The sequence below is a fragment of the Eptesicus fuscus genome, chromosome 22 (assembly GCF_027574615.1).
Source record: "Eptesicus fuscus isolate TK198812 chromosome 22, DD_ASM_mEF_20220401, whole genome shotgun sequence".
Classification (NCBI taxonomy): domain Eukaryota; kingdom Metazoa; phylum Chordata; class Mammalia; order Chiroptera; family Vespertilionidae; genus Eptesicus; species Eptesicus fuscus.
Genome location: NC_072494.1, coordinates 40,998,460 through 41,018,578, shown reverse-complemented (window position 1 = coordinate 41,018,578; position 20,119 = coordinate 40,998,460). Strand labels below are relative to the sequence as shown.

The following is a 20,119-nucleotide window of genomic DNA, read 5'->3' as shown; positions in this document are numbered from 1 at the left end:
CTGACTATGCTTCTGATTGGCTGGCACTGCCCTGCCTCCCCTCCCCCGACAGCTCAGGGGGGCTAGTGCTCAGACCGGCCTGACTCTCAGGTTCTCTGGTCTAGACACGTGGGTTAAGGGTCAGTGAAATGAGGCAACAGTTGGTAGGTGACCATCATAAAGGCGAGTATCTCCTGAGTAAGCAAACATGAAGTTTTGGTCAATAATGATTATGGCTTTTACCAGGCCAATGGAATTTACCAGTTACAGTGCATTCAGTACTTATTTTCAGGGGCTTTTGTGTGGTAAATTTCTGACTTATCCTTTCTGACTGGTCATGTGGATACTTTTAACCAAATTCACCCCTAAGAGAATCTGCAGTCCCATGTGGCACTGGAATGGAGTTTCTTAACTCAATGTGACACTGGCGAAATGTTTTAAGACATATTTCCTAACAGTTGAAATTACGGTTTGACTTTCTAACAGTTCATATGTATAGCACAACTACAATTACACTTACTGACACATGTAAAACTGGGATTTAGAAACACTGAACTGGAAAAGGAAGCAAACATTCTCAAATAAAGCCCAACCCTGTATTTAAATTTACTGTATTTCAAAATGTTGTAAAACACAGTCGTCTTAAGGGAAGGAAAAAGGGGGCTCATTTAATTGTTTCTCAAGTGAAATTTCTGGTGTGTGGAAAACAGTCTTAACATAACTGAACTCACATCTCCTATAATTAAACAGACCCCTGAGGGGCAAAGCCAGTCTGAGTAAGTACCAGTGCTTTCTACTTCTGTCATTATATAAACAAACTCCTATAGCAACAGTTTTGCTTTATAGAGAGGAACCTGGGCTTTGAGGTCAAGCCTGTTAAGATTCAACTTTTCACCATCATTTTAACAACAGAAAAAAAAAATCTGTTTACTATGGAGAAACAGCAGCATTGACGTACTTAGGACCAATGTTTCCTTGAGACCAACGCCTAACCACAAAGATGAGGGTAAGAATCTACCTCCTACTGAGCATTCTCCACCCCGCCTCTGTCCCCCATCCCAAGCACTTGTTTTCTGCTTGAACCTGTGAAAGTTTCAAGAGTTCCAACAGTTATTACCTCAGAAAGTGTGCAAATAGGTTCACACGGTATATATATTTTGCAGCTACATTAAAAATTCCTTTGTGTAACAAAGTACTTTTCAAGTTGATCTTCAATAAACTTTCTATTTAACACCCATCATGGCCCAGGCACTGTGTTAAAACATTATCTCGATTCATCTAGACAACAATCCTCTACAGTAAGTACTATTATTACCCCCATTTGATTCTTGAAAAGACTAAAGCTCAGACCAAGGTCTGTTGATGTGGGGAAGACCTGGCTGAAACCCAGGCCTGGCAGACTCACACTGAGAAAACACACCTCATGAAGTCACCAGCAAGGGCTCAGTAGAACATTCTGATATAGAATTCAACTCAACTGGTCTCATCAAGTGATCTGTACCATTACGAAAGGTATTTTTACAGCGTGCACTACTTACATTGGTAGTAAGAACTTCGAGTATATCCATTCTTCTTCCTAAGTTTTTAAAAATAGCTGTGAAACTGACCACTGTGTTCTAAGTGGCAGTGCGAGTTTTTGATTGGACACGTTTAGTCATTTAATCTGTAAGATTCAATAATAGATGGATGAGAGTTTTGGGAAAGAAAGGAAATATGAGATGATTTGTCTATCAGTGGAACTTCTGAGAACCAAGAGGATGGCCTATGACTGCATCTAAATGCTACAAGTAATCTGACTGGCCAGTGGGGCTCAAGGGAGCCCATATAAAAGCCGGATTAAATGAAAAAAGAAACTGAAACACCATTTCAAAATATATTTTAATTATTTTTGTGCGTCTATGCCGTATTTCATAATAGATATTTTTCCTAAATGCTTAACTCTAGGAAACACACACACATGCCACACAAATTTAACAATGTAGCTTATAAAAAGGAAGCAGTGCCAATGTCAAATTCCTTCTCAAAGATGAACTACAGTGAAGGGATACATGAAAAAGTGCAGGGTTTTCAATGGCTAATTGCCAAATTTTGATTGTTATAGTATATTATTACTCAACAAGTTCTTTTTTTATTTGCTTCTTCATATTTAGAAATAATTTGCTTGCTGATTCCTCTAAGGGCAGTCCTAACTAGGACTGGCTTTACTACAATTTTTAGAAAAAAGCTCCATATGCCAAATTGGAGCTCACATCCAATAGACTGTTAATTATTTCTAGTATGCAGCAATCTATGCCCAGTCTTTCCTCATAATGGGGATGAAGGTCCCAGACATTTACAGAAAGCCTAACATTTAGAAATCCTTCATTACTCTTGTAGCTCTAAAATAATTTCACATAATATGCAAAATATAATTTTTCAAGATTTTTCAAGTTAAAATCTCTTAAGATAGTTTTAAGTCATTTTGCTAGCCATTCTACCCATTTCTCACCCTCTTTAGCTCTATTTCCTTCCACTTTTAGCAAATTCACCATCCTTCACTGAAAATAGATTTCTTGACCTTTCAACTATCTTTCGACTCACTTGAACGTGTGCACTCTTAAACACACATACTTTGGTGAACTAGAACAGGAGGAGGCCAGAGGTATGAATGAGCAAGTATGATTTATTATGGGAAAAGAGTAGGAAAAAAATGTTACTAATACCCATAGATAAGTCATATTAGAGAGAGACACTGTTATTAAAAATTTGCTTTATTTTTCTGCTGAATTGAGCACTAGCTCCTATTTAAGTTAGATTTTTAAAATGCGTTCCAATTATTAGCATAGAGAGCATCACCTTACCAATAACAAATAATAAATCAAACTAGGTCCCAGTGGTTATGGCTACATCTAGGTTGTTGGGGTGGTCAGGAACTCTTTTATTTGTTTGCATTAGCTTTTAGTTCTTGATTATATCTATGGAGAAAACAGAAAGAAAAATAATCATGAATCATAACAGATAAGGATACAATAAGAAGGGAATGAGAAGCATATTCCATCTCTTCCCTCTCACTAGTTGAGAGGCTATCTATTTGTAAATACAATCTTCCCAAGGCCTTGTGGGTACAAACAGGCAGAAGGCAAAGTGACCCAGACTTTATTTGCATCTGGCTTCCAGCTGCCAGAAAGTTTTACTAACTTAACTGACATGCAGTTTCCTGTATAGAAGTATTATCTTAATGACTATTTTCATTCTTGAACTATACAAGAGCATGACAAAACGTGTGGACTGCTTCACTGACTCAGAGTGGAGGACAGGACAGGCACAGGAAGGAACTTACTCCATGATGCTAAGCATACCTCCCAGGTCTCTCAAAAGGCCCTGATGCAAATATTCGATAGTCTTTTCCTAAATGCTCCAGAGCCCAACATCTGCATCTCTTAACGAAATCTCTCAATCTGCTATTGTACCAAAAGGTGCCAAAAATTCTTTTGTCAAACTGTATTTTAATTTCTGATAATAAAAATAATGTGGCACTTAGCATTATCTTAGCTATATTATCTATCATGAGTTAATGTTAAAATGGGACGGTATATGAGGAAAATATAAATAAAATCACTGTACAAATTAAAGTTTATATTAAATATGCCGAAACCGGTTTGTCTCAGTGGATAGAGCGTCGGTCTGAGGACTCAGGGGTCCCAGGTTCAATTCCGGTCAGGGGCATGTACATTGGTTGCGGGCACATCCCCGGTGGGGGGTGTGCAGGAGGCAGCTGGTTGATGTTTCTCTCTCATCGATGTTTCTAGCTCTCTATTCCTCTCCCTTCCTCTCTGTAAAAAATCAATAAAATATATTAAAATAAATAAATAAATAAAATAAAGTTTATATTAAATAAGTCTTTAAAATATTGTGAGGCATACCCTATAATGAGTTGTTTATTCACCCATCCATTATATGCTAGATGATTATGAAATGATTAAATTATAGAGTTAATCATTAACCTAGGGGTGGTAAAGATGAATGAAATGTACTCTACTCTATGGAATAGAATGCCTTCTGAAAGGAATGTAAATTATAACTTAACTAGAGGCCCGGTGCATGAAATTCGTGCACAGTGGGGAGGGGGGGTCCCCTCAGCCCAGCCTGCACCCTCTCCAATCCGGGACCCCTCAGGGGATGTCCAACTGCCAGTTTAGGCCCAATTCTGAGGAGCGGGCCTAAACCGGCAGTTGGATATCCCTCTCACAATCCGGGACCACTGGCTCCTAACTGCTCACCTGCCTGACTGCCTGATCGCCCCTAACTGCCCCCCCCTGCTGGCCTGGTCACCCCCAACTGCACCCCCCTGCTGGCCTGGTCACCCCTAACTGCCCGCTCCTGCTGGCCTGGTTGCCCCTTACTGCGCCCCCCACCAGCCTAATCACCCCTTACTGCCCCCCCCCCACTGCTGGCCTGGTTGCCCCCAACTGCCCTCCCTCCCGGCCTGGTCACCCCCAACTGCCCCCCCACCCAGCCTGGTCACCCCTCACTGCCCCCTTCTGCCAGCCTGGTTGTCCCCAACTGACCCCCCTGTGGGCCTGGTGGCCCCACGAAGCCTGCTGCTCAGTTGTTTGGTTGCCCCTCACTAACCCTCCTGCCAGCCTGGTCGCCCCACGCAGCTTGTTGCTCAGTTGTTTGGTCGCCCCTCACTAACCCCCCTGCCGGCCTAGTCGTCCCACGCAGCCTGTTCAGTCATCCTTCAGTTGCGATGGTCACTTAGGCTTTTATTATTATAGATATTTCTCCTTATTGAGATCATTCAATTTCTTTTTTTTTTTTTTAGCTAAAGAAAACTGTTATTCATAACACAGTTTTGTAATTTAGAAAGGTTCTATGGTCCAAACAAAGCCAGAGCCTTCATCTCGGATGAGCTCATTGCAGAATATTAGTTGATTGGTGACCAATAATGTTACTGATGGAGTAAACAGTTTAAAAAATTTCCAAAGCTCATGGAACATTTTTTAATGAAACCAGAAGCCTCACTGGAAACATCATTCCCAATACTACATAAGTATATGTATCAGTTCCACTTTATTATATATAATCGAGAGTTCATTCAGAAAACTAGTATATCATAAAGTATATATGTTATGTTAATGAAATAGATTCTATGAAAGAGCTATACATCCAGATAATATCCAAATTTAAAACCTAGGTAACATACTGCTTAACACTTTTTAGCTTAAAACCCGACTTTCCTAGAAGTGCTAAATTTTTGCTTCATACACATCCCATCTTAGTATTATACATGAACCTTACAAAAAAAAAAGTATTGCCACCTGTGTGGCTTCTGAGACACATGTTTTATACCCTTGGTGGGCTTACCTCCAAATACGAAAGAGCTGAGAGGCTCCTGCTGCCCCGACGAAGAAATTAACAGCAAACAGACTCCAGTTTTTTGGAATAATTACAAGTGAGTATCTTGACCAAATAAGCCCTGTTGAAACAAAATATATATATTTTTAAAGTATAGGTACTGTTGCAATATCTTATCTGAATATTTAATATTACAGTAAAATACTTCTAAATAAGACTATGACAACATAATGTAGGACAGAGGATAAAGAAAAACTATATTCTAAGTCTTTATTAAGCTGCTATAATTCATTGTTACATAAAATACTCAGTTCTTACATCAAAGGTAGGCAATCTTTATAGGGCAAGTGAATATTTACTGGAATATTTTTCCAACTCATAAAATTATGCTGATGACAAAACGTGAAAAATAAAAACCCATGCAGATACCTATTCACCAACCCTCCTCTGCCTTTTCCGTCTAATAACTTCCTAGAGATGAGCCCTGAATTCCTTTGTGTGTGTATGTGTAATGTGTTCTAAACATTAAATTGTTAAGTAAAGTGAGGTAAAACAATATACAAATATTGAATGTCCATATGGAACACGAAGGGTATTCTTTAATTTACCTGTAGCCATCAAAACAGCAGACTGAGCTGTGCTGAGTTTTTCTGCAGGTCTGGCCATGTCAGCCAATCCAGCACACACCAACCCCTGAAATACACAGGAAAAGGAAAAAGCATCCTAAGTGTCAAGTAATGGTTCTTCACTTTAAATAAAACACAGAACTGCTTCAGAGATCTCCACATGATAACAGCGGTAATTTTAGTATCCATGCCTTAAGAAAATGTGTATCATGACAACAGCTGCAGTGAATTCGAAATAATTTCACAATTAATCTGTATTTTGTTAATCACATTAAGAAACCTGATATATTTGAAAATCAGTAGTGTGTGTGTTGTATATATATATATATATTTGTTCCACAAATGACACTTTTTTCACATATGAATTTATATATTCTTTATACATGTCAGGAACCACTGACATGGAGGATGCCTGAAAACTAAGGTAATTTGTATAGATTCCTCCTTTCAGTTTTTTGTCAATGTTATTCTTTTTTTTTTTTTAAAGTGGAAGTATCAGCAAAGCTCTGTTAGAATTTTAGTGTCCTGGTTAGACAGTTTTTCTTTAATGTCAGAGGACAGCTGGTCATTTCATCTCTGCTGTTTTTGACACTGTCTTTGATGGAATTACCCACTCATATAGTCTCAGGATCAGGGGCAGAAGGTCCATGTTCCTTTTCATCTTTATTCTGAACTTTGTTCATTCAGATAATAGAACTGTATATTCAGAGAGTGCTTAGAGTATACCACAAGATTATATAAAATACTCCCTGACCATAGGTAGATCCACAGTGACTTGTGTGAAGGCAGTCATGTTAGTGTTTAAGAGCATAGACTTGAGTCAAACAGACCTGGAGCTTCCAATCCTGAGTCCGCCACTACAACAACATGTGCAGCCAGTTCTCTGAACCTCAGTACCCTTCTCTGAAAAATGCTGATTCTATTTATTTCTCTGATATTTTTTGGTGAAGACTAAATATGAGATAATGTATTTTAAAATCCTAATACAGAAGGCTTGGCATGAGTAAACAAATTTAAAAATGTTTTTTAAATATCTAAAGCCCAGATTTATGATGCTTTCAGGCATCTGATTATCTCCACTAGGTGGGATGCTCAATCCTACATAATAAAAGCCTAATACGCTAAGTGTCCAGTGGTCCATTCAACCAAACAAAGCATAATATGCTAATGATATGCTAAGGCTGCTCAACCACTCGCTGTGAAGTGCACTAACACCAGGGGACAGACAGTTGGTCAGTCGACCAGTTGCTATGACATGCACCGACCACCAGGGGGCAGACGCTCTGACCGGTAGGTTACCTTGCTGCTGGGGTCCAGCCAATCGGGACCGAGCAAGATGGGCCAGACATGCCCTGGAGCCCTCCTGCAGTTCCTCCCCAGCTGGCCAATCTCCCACATCCCTCCCCGGCCCCGATTGTGCACTGGTGGGGGTCCCTCGGCCTGGCCTGTGCCCTCTCACAATCTGGGACCCCTCAGGGGATGTCAGAGAGCCAGTTTCAGCCCAATCCCGCAGGCCAGGCCAAGGGACCCCACTGGTGCATGAATTCGTGCATCAGGCCTCTAGTAGATAGTATAAAACTAACTTTCTTCCTTTCTTCTTTCTTTCTCTCTCCTTCCTTTTATTATATATACTAGAAGCCCGGTGCACGAAATTCGTGCACGGAGGGGGGTTGTCCCTCAGCCCAGCCTGTACCCTCTCCAATCTGTGACCCCTGGAGGGATGTCCGACTGCCCGTTTAGGCCCGATCCACTAGGATCCACTAGGATCGGGCCTAAACAGGCAGTCGGACATCCCTCTCACAATCCAGGACTGCTGGCTCCCAACTGCTCGCCTGCCTGCCTTCCTGATTGCCCCTAACCGCTTCTGCCTGCCAGCCTAATCACCCCCTAATCACTCTGCCAGCCTGGTTGATGCTTAACTGCTCCCCTGCCAGCCTGTTTGCCCCCAACTTCCCTCCTCTGCTGGCCTGGTCACCCCTAACTGCCCTCTCCTGCAGGGTTGATCACCTCCAACTGCCCTCCCTTGCAAGCCTGGTCCCTCTCAACTGTCCTCCCTTGCAGGCCTGGTCCTTCTCAACTGTCCTCCCCTGCTGGCCATCTTGTAGTGGCCATCTTGTGTCCACATGGGGGCAGGATCTTTGACCACATGGGGGCAGACATATTGTGTGTTGGAGTGATGGTCAATTCACATATTACTCTTTTATTAGATAGAATAGAGGCCTGGTGCAGGAGTGGGGGCCAGCTGGTTTGCCCTGAAGGGTGTCCCAGATCAGGATGGGGGTTCCCTTGGGGCATGGGCAGCCTGAGCGAGGGGCCTGTGGTGGTTTGCAGGCCAGCCACACCCCCTGGCAACCCAAGCGGAGACCCTGGTATCTGGAATTTATTTTCCTTCTACAATTGAAACTTTGTAGCTTGGAGCGGAGCCAAGCCTGCTGCTCCCTCCGCGGCCGGCAGCCATTTCTGTGGCAGTTAATTCACCTTCTATAATTGAAACTTTGTAGCCTTAAGTGGAGGCTGGGCCCAGCCAGGGTGTGCGGAAAGGTTTGCTTCCCCTGTTGCCACCGGCAACCCTGGCCTGCTCTCTCAAGCTCTGTTTTGCCGCCATTTCTGTTTGAATTTGTTTACCTTCTATAATTGAAACTTTGTAGCTTGAGTGGACGCTTAGGCCTGCAACAGCCCGCGGAAAGCTTGGCTTGCTCTGTTACCTGGGAAGCCTTGCTCTCTGTGGCTGTAGCCATCTTGGTTGGGTTAATTTGCATACTTGCTCTGATTGGCTGGTGGGTGTGGCTTGTGGGTGTGTAGATGGTACAGTCAATTTGCATATTACCTTTTTATTAGGTAGGATATTAGAGGCCCGGTGCATGACATACATGTACTTGGCAGGGGGGGAGTCCCTCAGCTTGGCCTGTGCCCTCTTGCAGTCCGGGACCCCCCTGTGGGATTGGGCCTAAGCTGGCAGGCGGACATCCCTCTCGCACCACTCGCAGTCCGGAACCCCTCACTCCTTACTGCTCGCCTGCTGGCTCCTTACTGCTTGGCTCACTGCTCCTTAGCGCTGCCATGGAGGCAGGAGAGGCTCCCGCCACCACCACTGTGCTCACCAGTCATGAGCCCAGCTTCTGGTTGAGTGCACTGACCACCAGGGGGCAGCTCCTGCATTGAGTGTCTGCCCCCTGGTGGTCAGTGCACATCATAGCGACCAGTCATTCTGCCGTAATGGTCGCTTAAGCTTTTATTATCTACTAGTAGCCCAGTGCACGGATTCATGCACATTGAAAGAAAATTAATTAGAAGAAATATTTTAATATTGCTACTTGCCATCCTATCTAATAAAAGAGTAATATGCAGATTGACCATCACTCCAACACACAAGATGGCTGCCCCCATGTGGACACAAGATTGCTGCCACAAGATAGCCAGCAGGGGAGGGCAGTTGGGAGGGACCAGGCCTGTGAGGGCAGTTGGGGGTGATCAAGCCTGCAGGGGAGGGCAGTTAGAGGTGACCAAGCCGGCAGAGGAGGGCAGTTGTGGGCAACCAGGCCTGCAGGGAAGGGCTGTTAGGGGCAAACAGGCTGGCAGGGGAGCAGTTAGGCATCAATCAGGCTGGCAGGGGTGTGGTTAGGGGGTGATCAGACTGGCAGGCAGAAGCGGTTAGGGGCAATTAGGAAGGCAGGCAAGCAAGCAGTTGGGAGCCAGCAGTCCTGGATTGTGAGAAGGATCGGGCCTAAACGGGCAGTCAGACATCCCTCGAGGGGTCCCAGATTGGAGAGGGTGCAGGCTTGGCTGAGGGACACCCCCCATGCACGAATTTCGTGCACCGGGCTTCTAGTTTACATAATAAAAGCCTAAGCGACCATTATGGGTGGAAAGACCAGAACGACCGGTCACTTTGATGCGCACTGACCATGCTCAATGCAGGAGCTGCCCCCTGGTGGTCAGTGTGCTCCCACAGGGGGAGTGCCACTCAGCCAGAAGCCAGGTTCATGGCTGGTGAATGCAGTGGTGGTGGCGGGAGCCTCTACCGCCTCCGCAGCAGCGCTAAGGAGCAACAAGCCAACCAGTAAGGGGCAGCGAGCAGGTGGGTGGTAAGGAGTGAGGAGTTCTGGACTGCTGGAGGGATGTCTGACTGCCAGCAGGGAACAGGCCTAAGTTGGCAGGCGGATATCCCTCAAGGGGGTCCCAGACTACAAGAGCACTTGGGAGTTCTCCAGTCTGGCCTGCTCCCTCTCACAGTCTGGGAGCCGTCAGTCGGATATCCTTAGAGCTGCTGCGGAGGTGGGAGAGGCTCCCACCACTGCCACTGCGCTTGCCAGCCATGAGCCTGGCTTCTGATTGAGCAGCGCTCCCCCTGTGGGAGCGCACTGACCACCATGGGACAGCTCCTGTGTTAAGCGTCTGCCCCCTGGTGGTCAGTGTACGTCATAGCGACTGATTGTTCCGCTGTTTGGTCAATTTGCATATTAGCCTTTTATTATACAGGACTAGAGGCTCGGTGCACGAATTTGTGCACAGGTGGGGTCCCTGTGGGTGGCCTGCAGGGATTGGGCTGAAACCCACAGTCCAATGCCAATTGCAGCTCCTACCTGACACTCCTGCTCATCCCGCCCCCACTGTGCCTGCCACAGGCTCGCGCCCAATCAGTCCCGATCGGGAGAGGCTCGTGCTGCCGCAGCAGCGCTCACCAGCCATGAGCCCTGCGTCTGGCACCCTCCGAAGGGGAGTGGCCTGCGGGATTGGGCTGAAACCAGCTCTCCAACATCCCGAGGGGTCCCAGTTTGCGAGCACGCGCAGGCCAGGCTGAAAGACCCCACGGTGCACAATTGGGCCAGGGAGGGACCTCAGGAGGGCTCCAGGGTGTGTCCAGCCCATCTTGCTCAGTCCTGATCAACTGGACCCCAGCAGCAAGCTAACCTATCGGTCAGAGCATCTGCCCCTGGTGGTCAGTGCACATCATAGCAACTGTTTGACCAGTTGATTATCTGCCCCCTGGTGGTCAGTGCAAGTCATAGTGAGCACTTGAGCAGCCTTAGCATATCATTAGCATATTACGCTTTGATTGGTTGTTCAGTTGTTCTGCTGTTTGGTCTACTAGTATTTGCATGTTACCCTTTTATTATATAGGATCTATATAAAACCCTAATATGCAAATTGACCAAACAGTGGAATGATGGGTGGAACGACCGTTGCTATGACGTGCAATGACCACCAAGGGGCAGATGCTCAATACAGGAGCTGCCATCAGCCTACAGGCCCTGAGTGGCAGTGGTGGTGGGCAGGGCCGGCAAGTGGGTGGTGCTAGGCCAGCCAAAGCGGGTGTGAGAAGGGGCCCCCCAATCGCCCCACTGGCTGCCCCACAGAGGGAGGCGACCAGTGGTGGCGGCAGGGTGTGTGGCCAAGCAGGCGGTGCCAGGCCAGCTAAGATGGGTGCAAGAGGGGTCCCTGATCACCCAGCCGGTTGCACTACACATAAGCTCTGATTGCCAGCCGGCTAGGCCTAGGGACCCTACCCATGTACAAATTTTGTGCACTGGGCCTCTAGTATAGATTATATAGATAGATAATCCTCACCCGAGGATATTTTTTTCCATTGATTTTTTAGAGCAAGTGGAAGGGACAGGGAAAGACAAAAACTTTGATGTGAGAGACACACATGGATTGGTTGCCTCCTGCACATGTGCAGACCGGGGTTGGGAATTGAGCCTGCAACTGAGGTATGTTCCCTTGACCAGAATCGAGCCCAGGACCCTTTAGTCCTTGGGCTGATGCTCTAACCACTGAGCAAACCAGCTACAGCTTCAATATTTTTTTCATTTATTAAAGAAGGTCATATAACACTTTTAGAGGAATCCTACCTTATAATAGACACATATGCAAATTGACCGCACCTTCGCTACGCCCAAGCCACGCCCACCAACCAATCAGGACGCGTATGCAAATTACCCCAACAAAGATGGCAGCTAATTTGCATATCAAGACAGCGTAGAAAGAAGCCAAGAGATGCTGAAAGGAGCAAAGCTTCGGAGACGCAAGCAAGCCAGGGGGAGGAGAAGGGAGGAGCGCGGGGCGGGCTAGCGGAGAAGATGGGCCGGGGGACAAGGGAGGAGCGGAGGTGGGGCTGGGGGAGAAGGAAGGAGAGCGGGCCGGGCTGGCGGAGAAGGCGGGCCGGGGGACAAGGGAGGAGCGGAGGTGGGGCTGGGGGAGAAGGAAGGAGAGCGGGCCGGGCTGGCGGAGAAGGCGGGCCGGGGGACAAGGGAGGAGTGGAGGCGGGGCGGGGTAGAGTGCAGCAGGAAACCCTATTGCAGGATTTTTCCTGCAACGGGAACGCTAGTGTTTAAAATATGAAATACCACTATTGAATATTCCAATTCCAAAATGCTCATAGATAGCAAAGCCCTCAAGATTTTAAACTGTGAATTAATCTATAGAAGTAGTTCCAGCTGAAAGAACAAACAGACAGGTATTAAAAATATGTATGGTTTATCTGAAAGTTTGATTTATTCCTAAGGAGGAAAGAAAATAGAAAATAAAGCTATACCAAATGGCACATTGTTCAAGAATTAATATAACTCAGTCTGTACAAAAAGATTTTGAACAAAAATAAAGAAGCTCTCTTAACTGATCTTCACATAATAATCTCCCTAGTCTGGTCAATGATCTCCATTCCTTCTGTAAACAGGCCAACAGATGCCCATGACATGCTAAATACTCATGGCTAGTGGGCTGCTTACTCTGTATTACATTAGTTGAGCTGTATTTTTATCAATCACTGTGTGTGTTCAAACCTGTCTATGCCAGTTTTACCTGTTACATGATTTAATGGACTATAGGGGAAACAGGGGAACTACAAAGTGGGTTGCTCTTTCTATGAAAACTCAAGCAACTATTCTGAAAAGACTTAATAACGGCAAGTTGTTAAAACTTACTGTCAAATTTGGCATAAGACAGATACACAAAAATCTGAGGGAAAGCCATACAAATCTAGCAGACTTCTGTTGTCATACTATTATGAAAGTATCTATGAACTTGCTCTGCTTTAAAGAAAACTAAAGTGGAAATTATATGGGATGCACTATGATATAATTCATCCAAGACAGAAGATGTGGAACTCAAAATCAATGGATCCATACATAAATAAAAGCTTTGGCCTCATAGTAGATGACTCGCAAATGAATACATATTTATATAATTTGAGTTAAAATAAAATATTTAAGGTATAATTTTTATGATTAATTATTTGGTTCCAATTAAAGTGGCTAAGCTCTCCACCATAGTTAAATGTCTGAAGAAGTATAGTCTGAAATTCTTCAAACAGAACACATATGGCTGGCAGCAGCAATTTTTATGTCATGTACAGACTACCACAGATTAATTACCAAATGCTCTGGGAGAACACACATTGTACATACAGTAAATAACCAGCAAAAGAAGTCTCTGCACCAGCGAACAAGACACAGAAGTTTCTATTGCTATGCAGTCATCAGGAGACTATGTTGATTTCAACACGAACTTAAAATAGATGTTTTTAAAGGAGACAGAAGGCAGTCAGGCGTATCTGATACTGTCAGTGTTTCAAAACACTGGTGGAACAGATCAAAGAAACACAAAAGCTATTAATAAAATAAATAAACTCCCAAATTGTGGCAAATTTGAGGTCAAAGAGGACCCCAAATTTATGGTAAATAAATTAAATCATTCTTAATTCTTTTAATAATGGTGTAGAAACAATACTTCAGTAATCAATTCCACTTTATAGATATGTTATTACTATATAATTTTAAGTTGTGGTAGGGAGAGGAGAAGGAGGAAATAATAATATACCTTCCATTAGTCTAGTTTTGTGGGTTTTTTTTTTGGGGGGGGGGCATATCACTATATTTGAATGCTTAGAGTGTGAGCATAATCACCAAAGGTCATATATTGAAACTTTAAAAAAAAACTAATGGGATCTTTTCTCAATATATAAGTATAAAAAACAACTGCTCTCTAGTTCTCTCTAAAATACAGCTCCCAACCACTCATCTAATCTTGCCATTTTATAGCTGAGTATGTAAAATGGCATTCCTCAAAATTTAAATATATCCCTGCTGGTGTGGCTCAGCAGTTGAGTGTCCACCCAGGAACCAAGAGGTTGCTGGTTCGATTCCCGGTCAGGGCACATGCCTGGGTTGTGGGCTCAATTCCCAGTGGGGGCCATGCAGGAGGCATCCAATCAATGACTTCTTCTCTCATTGATGTTTCTATCTCTCTATCCCTCTCCCTTCTTTTCTCTCTAAAAATCAATAAAAACGTATTTCTAAAAATGTTAAATATAGAATTACCATATGATCCAATAATCCCACTTCTAGTATAACCCAAAAAAACTGAAAGCAGGGACTGGAACAGACATTTGTCCACCATTGTTGACAGTAGCATTTGGAGTCAGAAGTCCTAGACTCTATCACTAACCAAATGTTAACATACATCCTTGGCTAAACCCCACTACTTTTTGAGACTACCTTTCCTTGTCTCTGTTTTGGTGTATCTTTAGTTCTCATACTAAATTAACAGTAACAGTTAATTTGGGGAGGAGGGTTCTAACTAGTTTAATGTTTTTCTTATTCATAAAATTTTAGAATGAAGTTTCATGTTTAAAGGGCTCACAATTACGCTTTTTTCTTTTAAAAATATATTTTATTGATTTTTTTACAGAGAGGATGGGAAAGGGATAGAATTAGAAAGATCAATGAGAGAGAAACATCGATCAGCTGCTTCCTGCACACCCCCAAATGGGGATGTGCCCACAACCAAGGTACATGCCCTTGACTGGAACCGAACCTGGGACCCTTCAGTCCACAGGCCGATGCTCTATCCACCGAGCCAAACCAGTTAGGGCCACGATTGTGTTTTGATAACAAATATGTTCCCAGGCCTCCTGATCAATGGTGTTCAGAAAAAAGCTAGTGAAAACGATACATTTGAGAATCTTGGCATGACATCATTTAGAGGCATACCATGAACATTTCAAAGTACATCCTTCATAAAAGTTACTTCAAATTAGTAAGTTCTTATCAGATAATTTTTTTCAGTAGCTTCTATAAAAACTCAAAACTTACCCATTTCATAATTGGAGCCCAGAAAAAAACTGTTCTGGGACCTGAAACAACAACAACAAAAAATTTAGGAATATATCAATTATTCAACCATTCCACATATGTCTTTTAATAGCTATCACATTTCAAAAACCTATTTGAATCTATTTCTAATCATTTTTCCATTTCTAATTTTTTTTACTGTTTTCTGCATATTTTGTTCATAAGTTAACTTTAGAAAGTTGCCCACAATATCAATCTTTCATACAAGTTCTTTTGATCTCCTTATCAATTATTTGTATTTTTGTGACCTGTTAAAAAGTAACTAAAGTGTAACGGAGATGGTTTTGGAAAACATAGAACTTAATGTTTGTTCACTCATGGATAACTTCAAGTTGGGGAAATTACAGATTTGCCTTGACGATGTTTCATACCCAAGGCTAGAGTTTGGTATTTACTCATCTTCAGGGACATCAGGATCCGTTTACATCAGGGTTGCTTTAGACTTTCACTCACTAGTTACTCCTCTCTTAGACCATGCCACTCCCCTATCTGGCTCCTGAAAATGCTTCCCATGAGTCTGATACCATGATGTATGGATCCCATAAGGCAATTTTGCAAACTGTCTGGTTATTTTATTTAGCTTGAGCTTCTGGGATTCCTATCATCACACCTGGTTCATTTTTCTTTGTCGTATACAAAGTCTCTGGTCATAGGCAGGATCAATTACTAAGTTCATCTTTTATCCCTGCATGAAGCCTGGCTTCATCACTAAGGGTAATTCCGCCCATGTTTTAGTCTCTGGCTTTGAATTTTTCAGCAAACTCCTCTCTTTCTATTTTCAAAACTCATGTTTCCTCTTGTGCTTTCCTGAGCAAAGCCTCTAGATTCTGGTTCTTGACCAGCTTAAGTGATTGATACTTCAGGGTTAATGAACAGGCAGGCTTTTCAGTAGGTTTTCCTGGTAACTGATAAATGCTCCGAGCTAGGTGATAGTCTTAAAATATTAACTAACTGCCCCTGTCCCGCCAACCAAACCAAACAAAAAAACTTCAAATATGACCACAGTTACTAGAGCCTGGACTAGGAGCGATATGAGTATTTTAGTGAATAATTTAAAACTACACAACAAACCCTACATTAGTTTAACAACAAACCCTACATAAGTACTGAATTTAAAAATATCAGTAGCAAATAAAAATCAGAGTTAGATATCTATAAATGCAAATCAGTAGTGTTTTCTTCATTGTTTAAAAAAAGGGAGTATGGCTATCACTCTCTGTGATCATACAAAAATTTCAAAACTAATTTTAGCTCACTCTTCCAATTTACCTTATCTAATCATTTTCTACCTTAAGAGTAAATAAGCCAAATAAATTTAAACGTGTAAGAATTCAAGTACAAAGGTTGTCTTCCTGAAAAAAGCAATTAACCAATAGTGGACATGGTAATCAGAAAAGATTCCAACTTACTTCAAATTTCTAAAGCAAAGTTTTGATAAAACAAAACATTTAAAAATAGATATGCTCATACAATGACAACACAATGTCACATTAGATCTGAGTGTCATTCTAGACCTGGGAAAACCAGCTTTATAGTTTACAGAATGATACAAATATTCTCACAGCTGTTCATTAAAACACAGCAATTCATTAAAAATATGAGACAATTAAATAATTATGATGCCTGAAATGATTATAATACCTTAAGATCAAGATAGGTAGAAGTGTAAACTAATAGGGTACAAAGCTAATATTCATTATGAGGCATGAAAAAACTTGATCGGGTGAAATATACTGAATAAAAATCATCTCATATATTTAATTTGGAGTCCAAAATGAGGGAAATGTGTCCCCATCAGATATAAATGTACATTCTTTTAGACAAAGAGTTAAATAACAATTAATTTATTTTCATCTTGTTTCATAGAAGTCCATTCCTTGAAGTTGAAAAAGGTCTCAAATGCTGACAATCTGAAAATATCAAACAAGTATTCAAAAAGTATATATACATTTAAAACTATAAACTATTTTCAGGCATAACAGAAAATGCAGAGGATAATATAATGGTCATTTTCTTTTGTGTTGTTATGGGTTTGTCTTATTTTTAAAGTGAAACTTTTTCAGAGTTCAAATTTTCATAGAAGAATTTGAGAAACTCTGCAAGGGAATATCATAACCAAATCTGTGACATACATTTTCCAACAAATTAACCAATCTAGCTGCCTTGATGAACTTTGATGAACCTGTTGATAAAATGACATAAATTTACCTCCCAATTTCCTTATCTGAGAGGAATCACTGTTAATGAAATATATAAATTCTAGCGCTAGCCGGTTTGGCTCAGTGGATAAGAGCGTCAGCTCTCAGACTGAAAAGTCCCAGGTTCCATTCTGGTCAAGGGCACATACCTCAGTTGCAGGCTAGATCCCTGGCCCTGGTTAGGACGTGTCTGGGAGGCAACCAATCGATGTGTATCTCTCACATTGGTATTTCTCTCTCTCTCTCTCTGTCTCTCCCCGTCGGCTCTCTAAAAATCAATGGGAAAATATCCTTGGGTAAGAATTAACAAAAAATAAAAACAAACAAACAAATTAATTCTACCAAGAAACTACGTCATTTATTGTATGTATGGTTTTCTCTCTAAGAAAATACTCTCTTCTTGGAACAGAGTACCAGTAAGTAACTTTACAAACAAGCATATTGAGCTGAGGTGCTCAGTAAGTCCCAATGTGAAAAATAAAGTTTCTAACTGAAGGCTTAATATTTAAATGGGAATGATTCAATAACATGCTATTATGCAAAACAGTACAAAAAAGCTTGAAGATTCAATCTAGTAACTCTAGAACATAATCAGTGTTACCTTAGATTTTATTCAATAGTAATACATCGACAGTTATGTTTTTCATGCTTCTCCATTCCTACATTGGTGTGCCTACAACTTTCTAATCAAATCGTTTTGCAGTGATAGGTATTCTTTCCCTGCCTACTGGTTAAAAGCTTAGGAGGGACAGAACAAACATCCCTTGAAAGTCTAAGTGCAAACACTCTGCTACCTGTTTTACTGACACTGTCATTTAATTTTCATAACAATCCTTAAATGGTGATAATTATTTTCCCTATTTTATAGATTAGAAAACTAAGGCTTTGGGGATTTAAGGCCAAGGTCACACAGTTAAGATTCAAACCTGGTCTGTCTGGCTTCTAAGCTTATGCTCCTTCCACTGTACAGACAAGGGATGACAACTCATCTAATTCAGGAATACCCGGATGAAACGTACAATCTACAAATGAAAGGTACTCCTCTTCATTCTGAGAGTTGACAAAGTATTATAAGCAAGGAAGGTGGGTGGTTACAGCCAAGGCCTTGGAAAAGATCACTATAAAACGACCCTGTTATTAACGGTTTAAAATTGCTCCTGCTCCACCCTGTCCTTGTCCTACCGCCCAGACACAAAGCTGAAAGGGTCAGAATTGACTACAGAATTCAGTTGACTCTAAAGCCCAGATTATTACAGAAGCATTGCCCAACCTCCCTCCTGATATCTTAGCACAAAATGCAGCACAATTCTAAACATTTGAGTATTAAAAGAACTAAAAGGCAAACTAAATAAACTTCAGCAATAAACACCTCTCCTTAAAGATCAATTTTATAATGGGTTCAATATGTACTGCAGTAAACAACACTATACTCAGTATAATCCCCAAATACAGTTCATTCCATTATCAAACTGAAAATCAGATTTAGTGATAACCAGTTCAGACTCCAGACAGCCACTTGGGGGGAGGGGAAGGCGGGGAGAAGGGGGGACAGTCAACTCTCCTAATGAGGCCAAGTGCAGAGAAGAGTCAGCTAAAAGGGCTCCTTTGATGGTTGCACTTCAATATTTCAGTTTATAGCAGATTTTTCTCCTTTGCAAACTCTTAGGCTTGAAAGAGATCTGCTTTTCGTTCTCAGACAACTAAGTACTATTACTGCCCACTGGATTCCGGATCATAAATACAGAGTGGGAGGGACTGGGATCTTCCCGTTTCCTAAAGATAGATAGATAGATAGATAGATAGATAGATAGATAGATAGATAGATAGATAGATTTTTTTTTTCAACCACAACACTGTGTTCCAACAGGACAAGAGAGAGCGCAAACATTTACTGAGCATGAATGAACAAACACGCATGTTATATTTAACTCTCACCTTGACCATTTTACAAAACCACAAGACCGAGGGTTTCACCCAAGGTCACACCTGCAGTGAGGGGCACATCTGGATGAGATCCAGGTGTGTCCACGCAAAACGGTGCAGGGGTGGTTCACCCAGGAATTTCAGGAAGGACAGACTTAAACAAGCTAGACCCACGGGCCGGGGAATGACAGACTCTGGAGCTCGGCTCTGCCAGCTGGACGAGAAGGCGGCGTGACCTTTCCGCCAAACCCTCCGAGGCCACGGGCGCTCGGGGCCGGTGGAAATGGAGCCGGCTCCGGCCCAGGAGCCAGACCGGGTCTGAGTCGCGCCTAAGGGAGGGGGTGCGACAAAAGTCGTCAAGGTTGGTGAAAGATGGTGGACGAGGCAAAGGGAACACCAGGGAAGGCGAGAAAGTAGACGCATTCACTCGAGGGTGTAGGTGACGCCTCCGGCGACGGAGGTGGCCGCGGGCCTCGGAGGCGAGGTCTCGGCGGGAGCCACGCCGGTGCGTTACCTGCCGGGTGGTTGTACAGCGGCCTCAACTTCTCAGGCAGCATGAGCTCCACTTTATCGAGGACCCGGTGGTAGGTGGCCCTCAGGCCCCGGACGCCGGCGGCTGACATCTCTGCGGACGAGGGATCGTGGCCAGGCGGGCGGGAGGGTGGCCGCGTACTCGTCCCTGGCTGACGACAAAGGGCAGCTTGTCACTTTCCCTGCCTCGGCGCCTCGCGTCCTACACTCCCCTAGGGTGCTCTCCCCGCCGCCGCTCAGCCAGTTCCCCTTGCGAATCACCGTGGGGCCGGGGCCCGGAGAAGGCGGAGGAGGCGGAGGCTCCGCGACGGCCCGCCCTGAGTCGGCCCTCCGCCCGCCCGCCGCCGACGAGGAGGGGAGGCATGGCAACCGGGGTCAGAAGAATTACCTCCGT

At 43.3% G+C, this 20,119-nt stretch overlaps 1 protein-coding gene across 1 annotated transcript; it reads right to left on the bottom strand.

The window, feature by feature from the left end:
- Positions 1–2,713: 2,713 nt before the first annotated feature.
- MPC2 (mitochondrial pyruvate carrier 2) lies at positions 2,714–20,093 on the bottom strand. The gene is made up of 5 exons (XM_008153116.3): positions 19,709–20,093; positions 15,035–15,075; positions 5,925–6,009; positions 5,326–5,437; positions 2,714–2,933 (listed from the first exon to the last, which is right to left on the bottom strand). Exons 1-5 carry the CDS (start codon positions 19,815–19,817, stop codon positions 2,897–2,899), a joined length of 384 nt encoding a protein of 127 aa, XP_008151338.1. The 5' UTR covers positions 19,818–20,093; the 3' UTR covers positions 2,714–2,896.
- Positions 20,094–20,119: the final 26 nt, after the last annotated feature.

Coding starts and splice junctions, on each gene's coding strand:
- MPC2 (XM_008153116.3), bottom strand. CDS start 19,817: ATGTCAGCCGCCGGCGTCCGGGGCCTGAGGGCCACCTACCACCGGGTC. Junction 6,010..15,034: donor GGGCTCCAATTATGAAATGG/GTAAGTTTTGAG, acceptor TGTGTATTTCAG/GGGTTGGTGTGTGCTGGATT. Junction 2,934..5,325: donor CAGCTCTTTCGTATTTGGAG/GTAAGCCCACCA, acceptor TTTTCTCCATAG/ATATAATCAAGAACTAAAAG.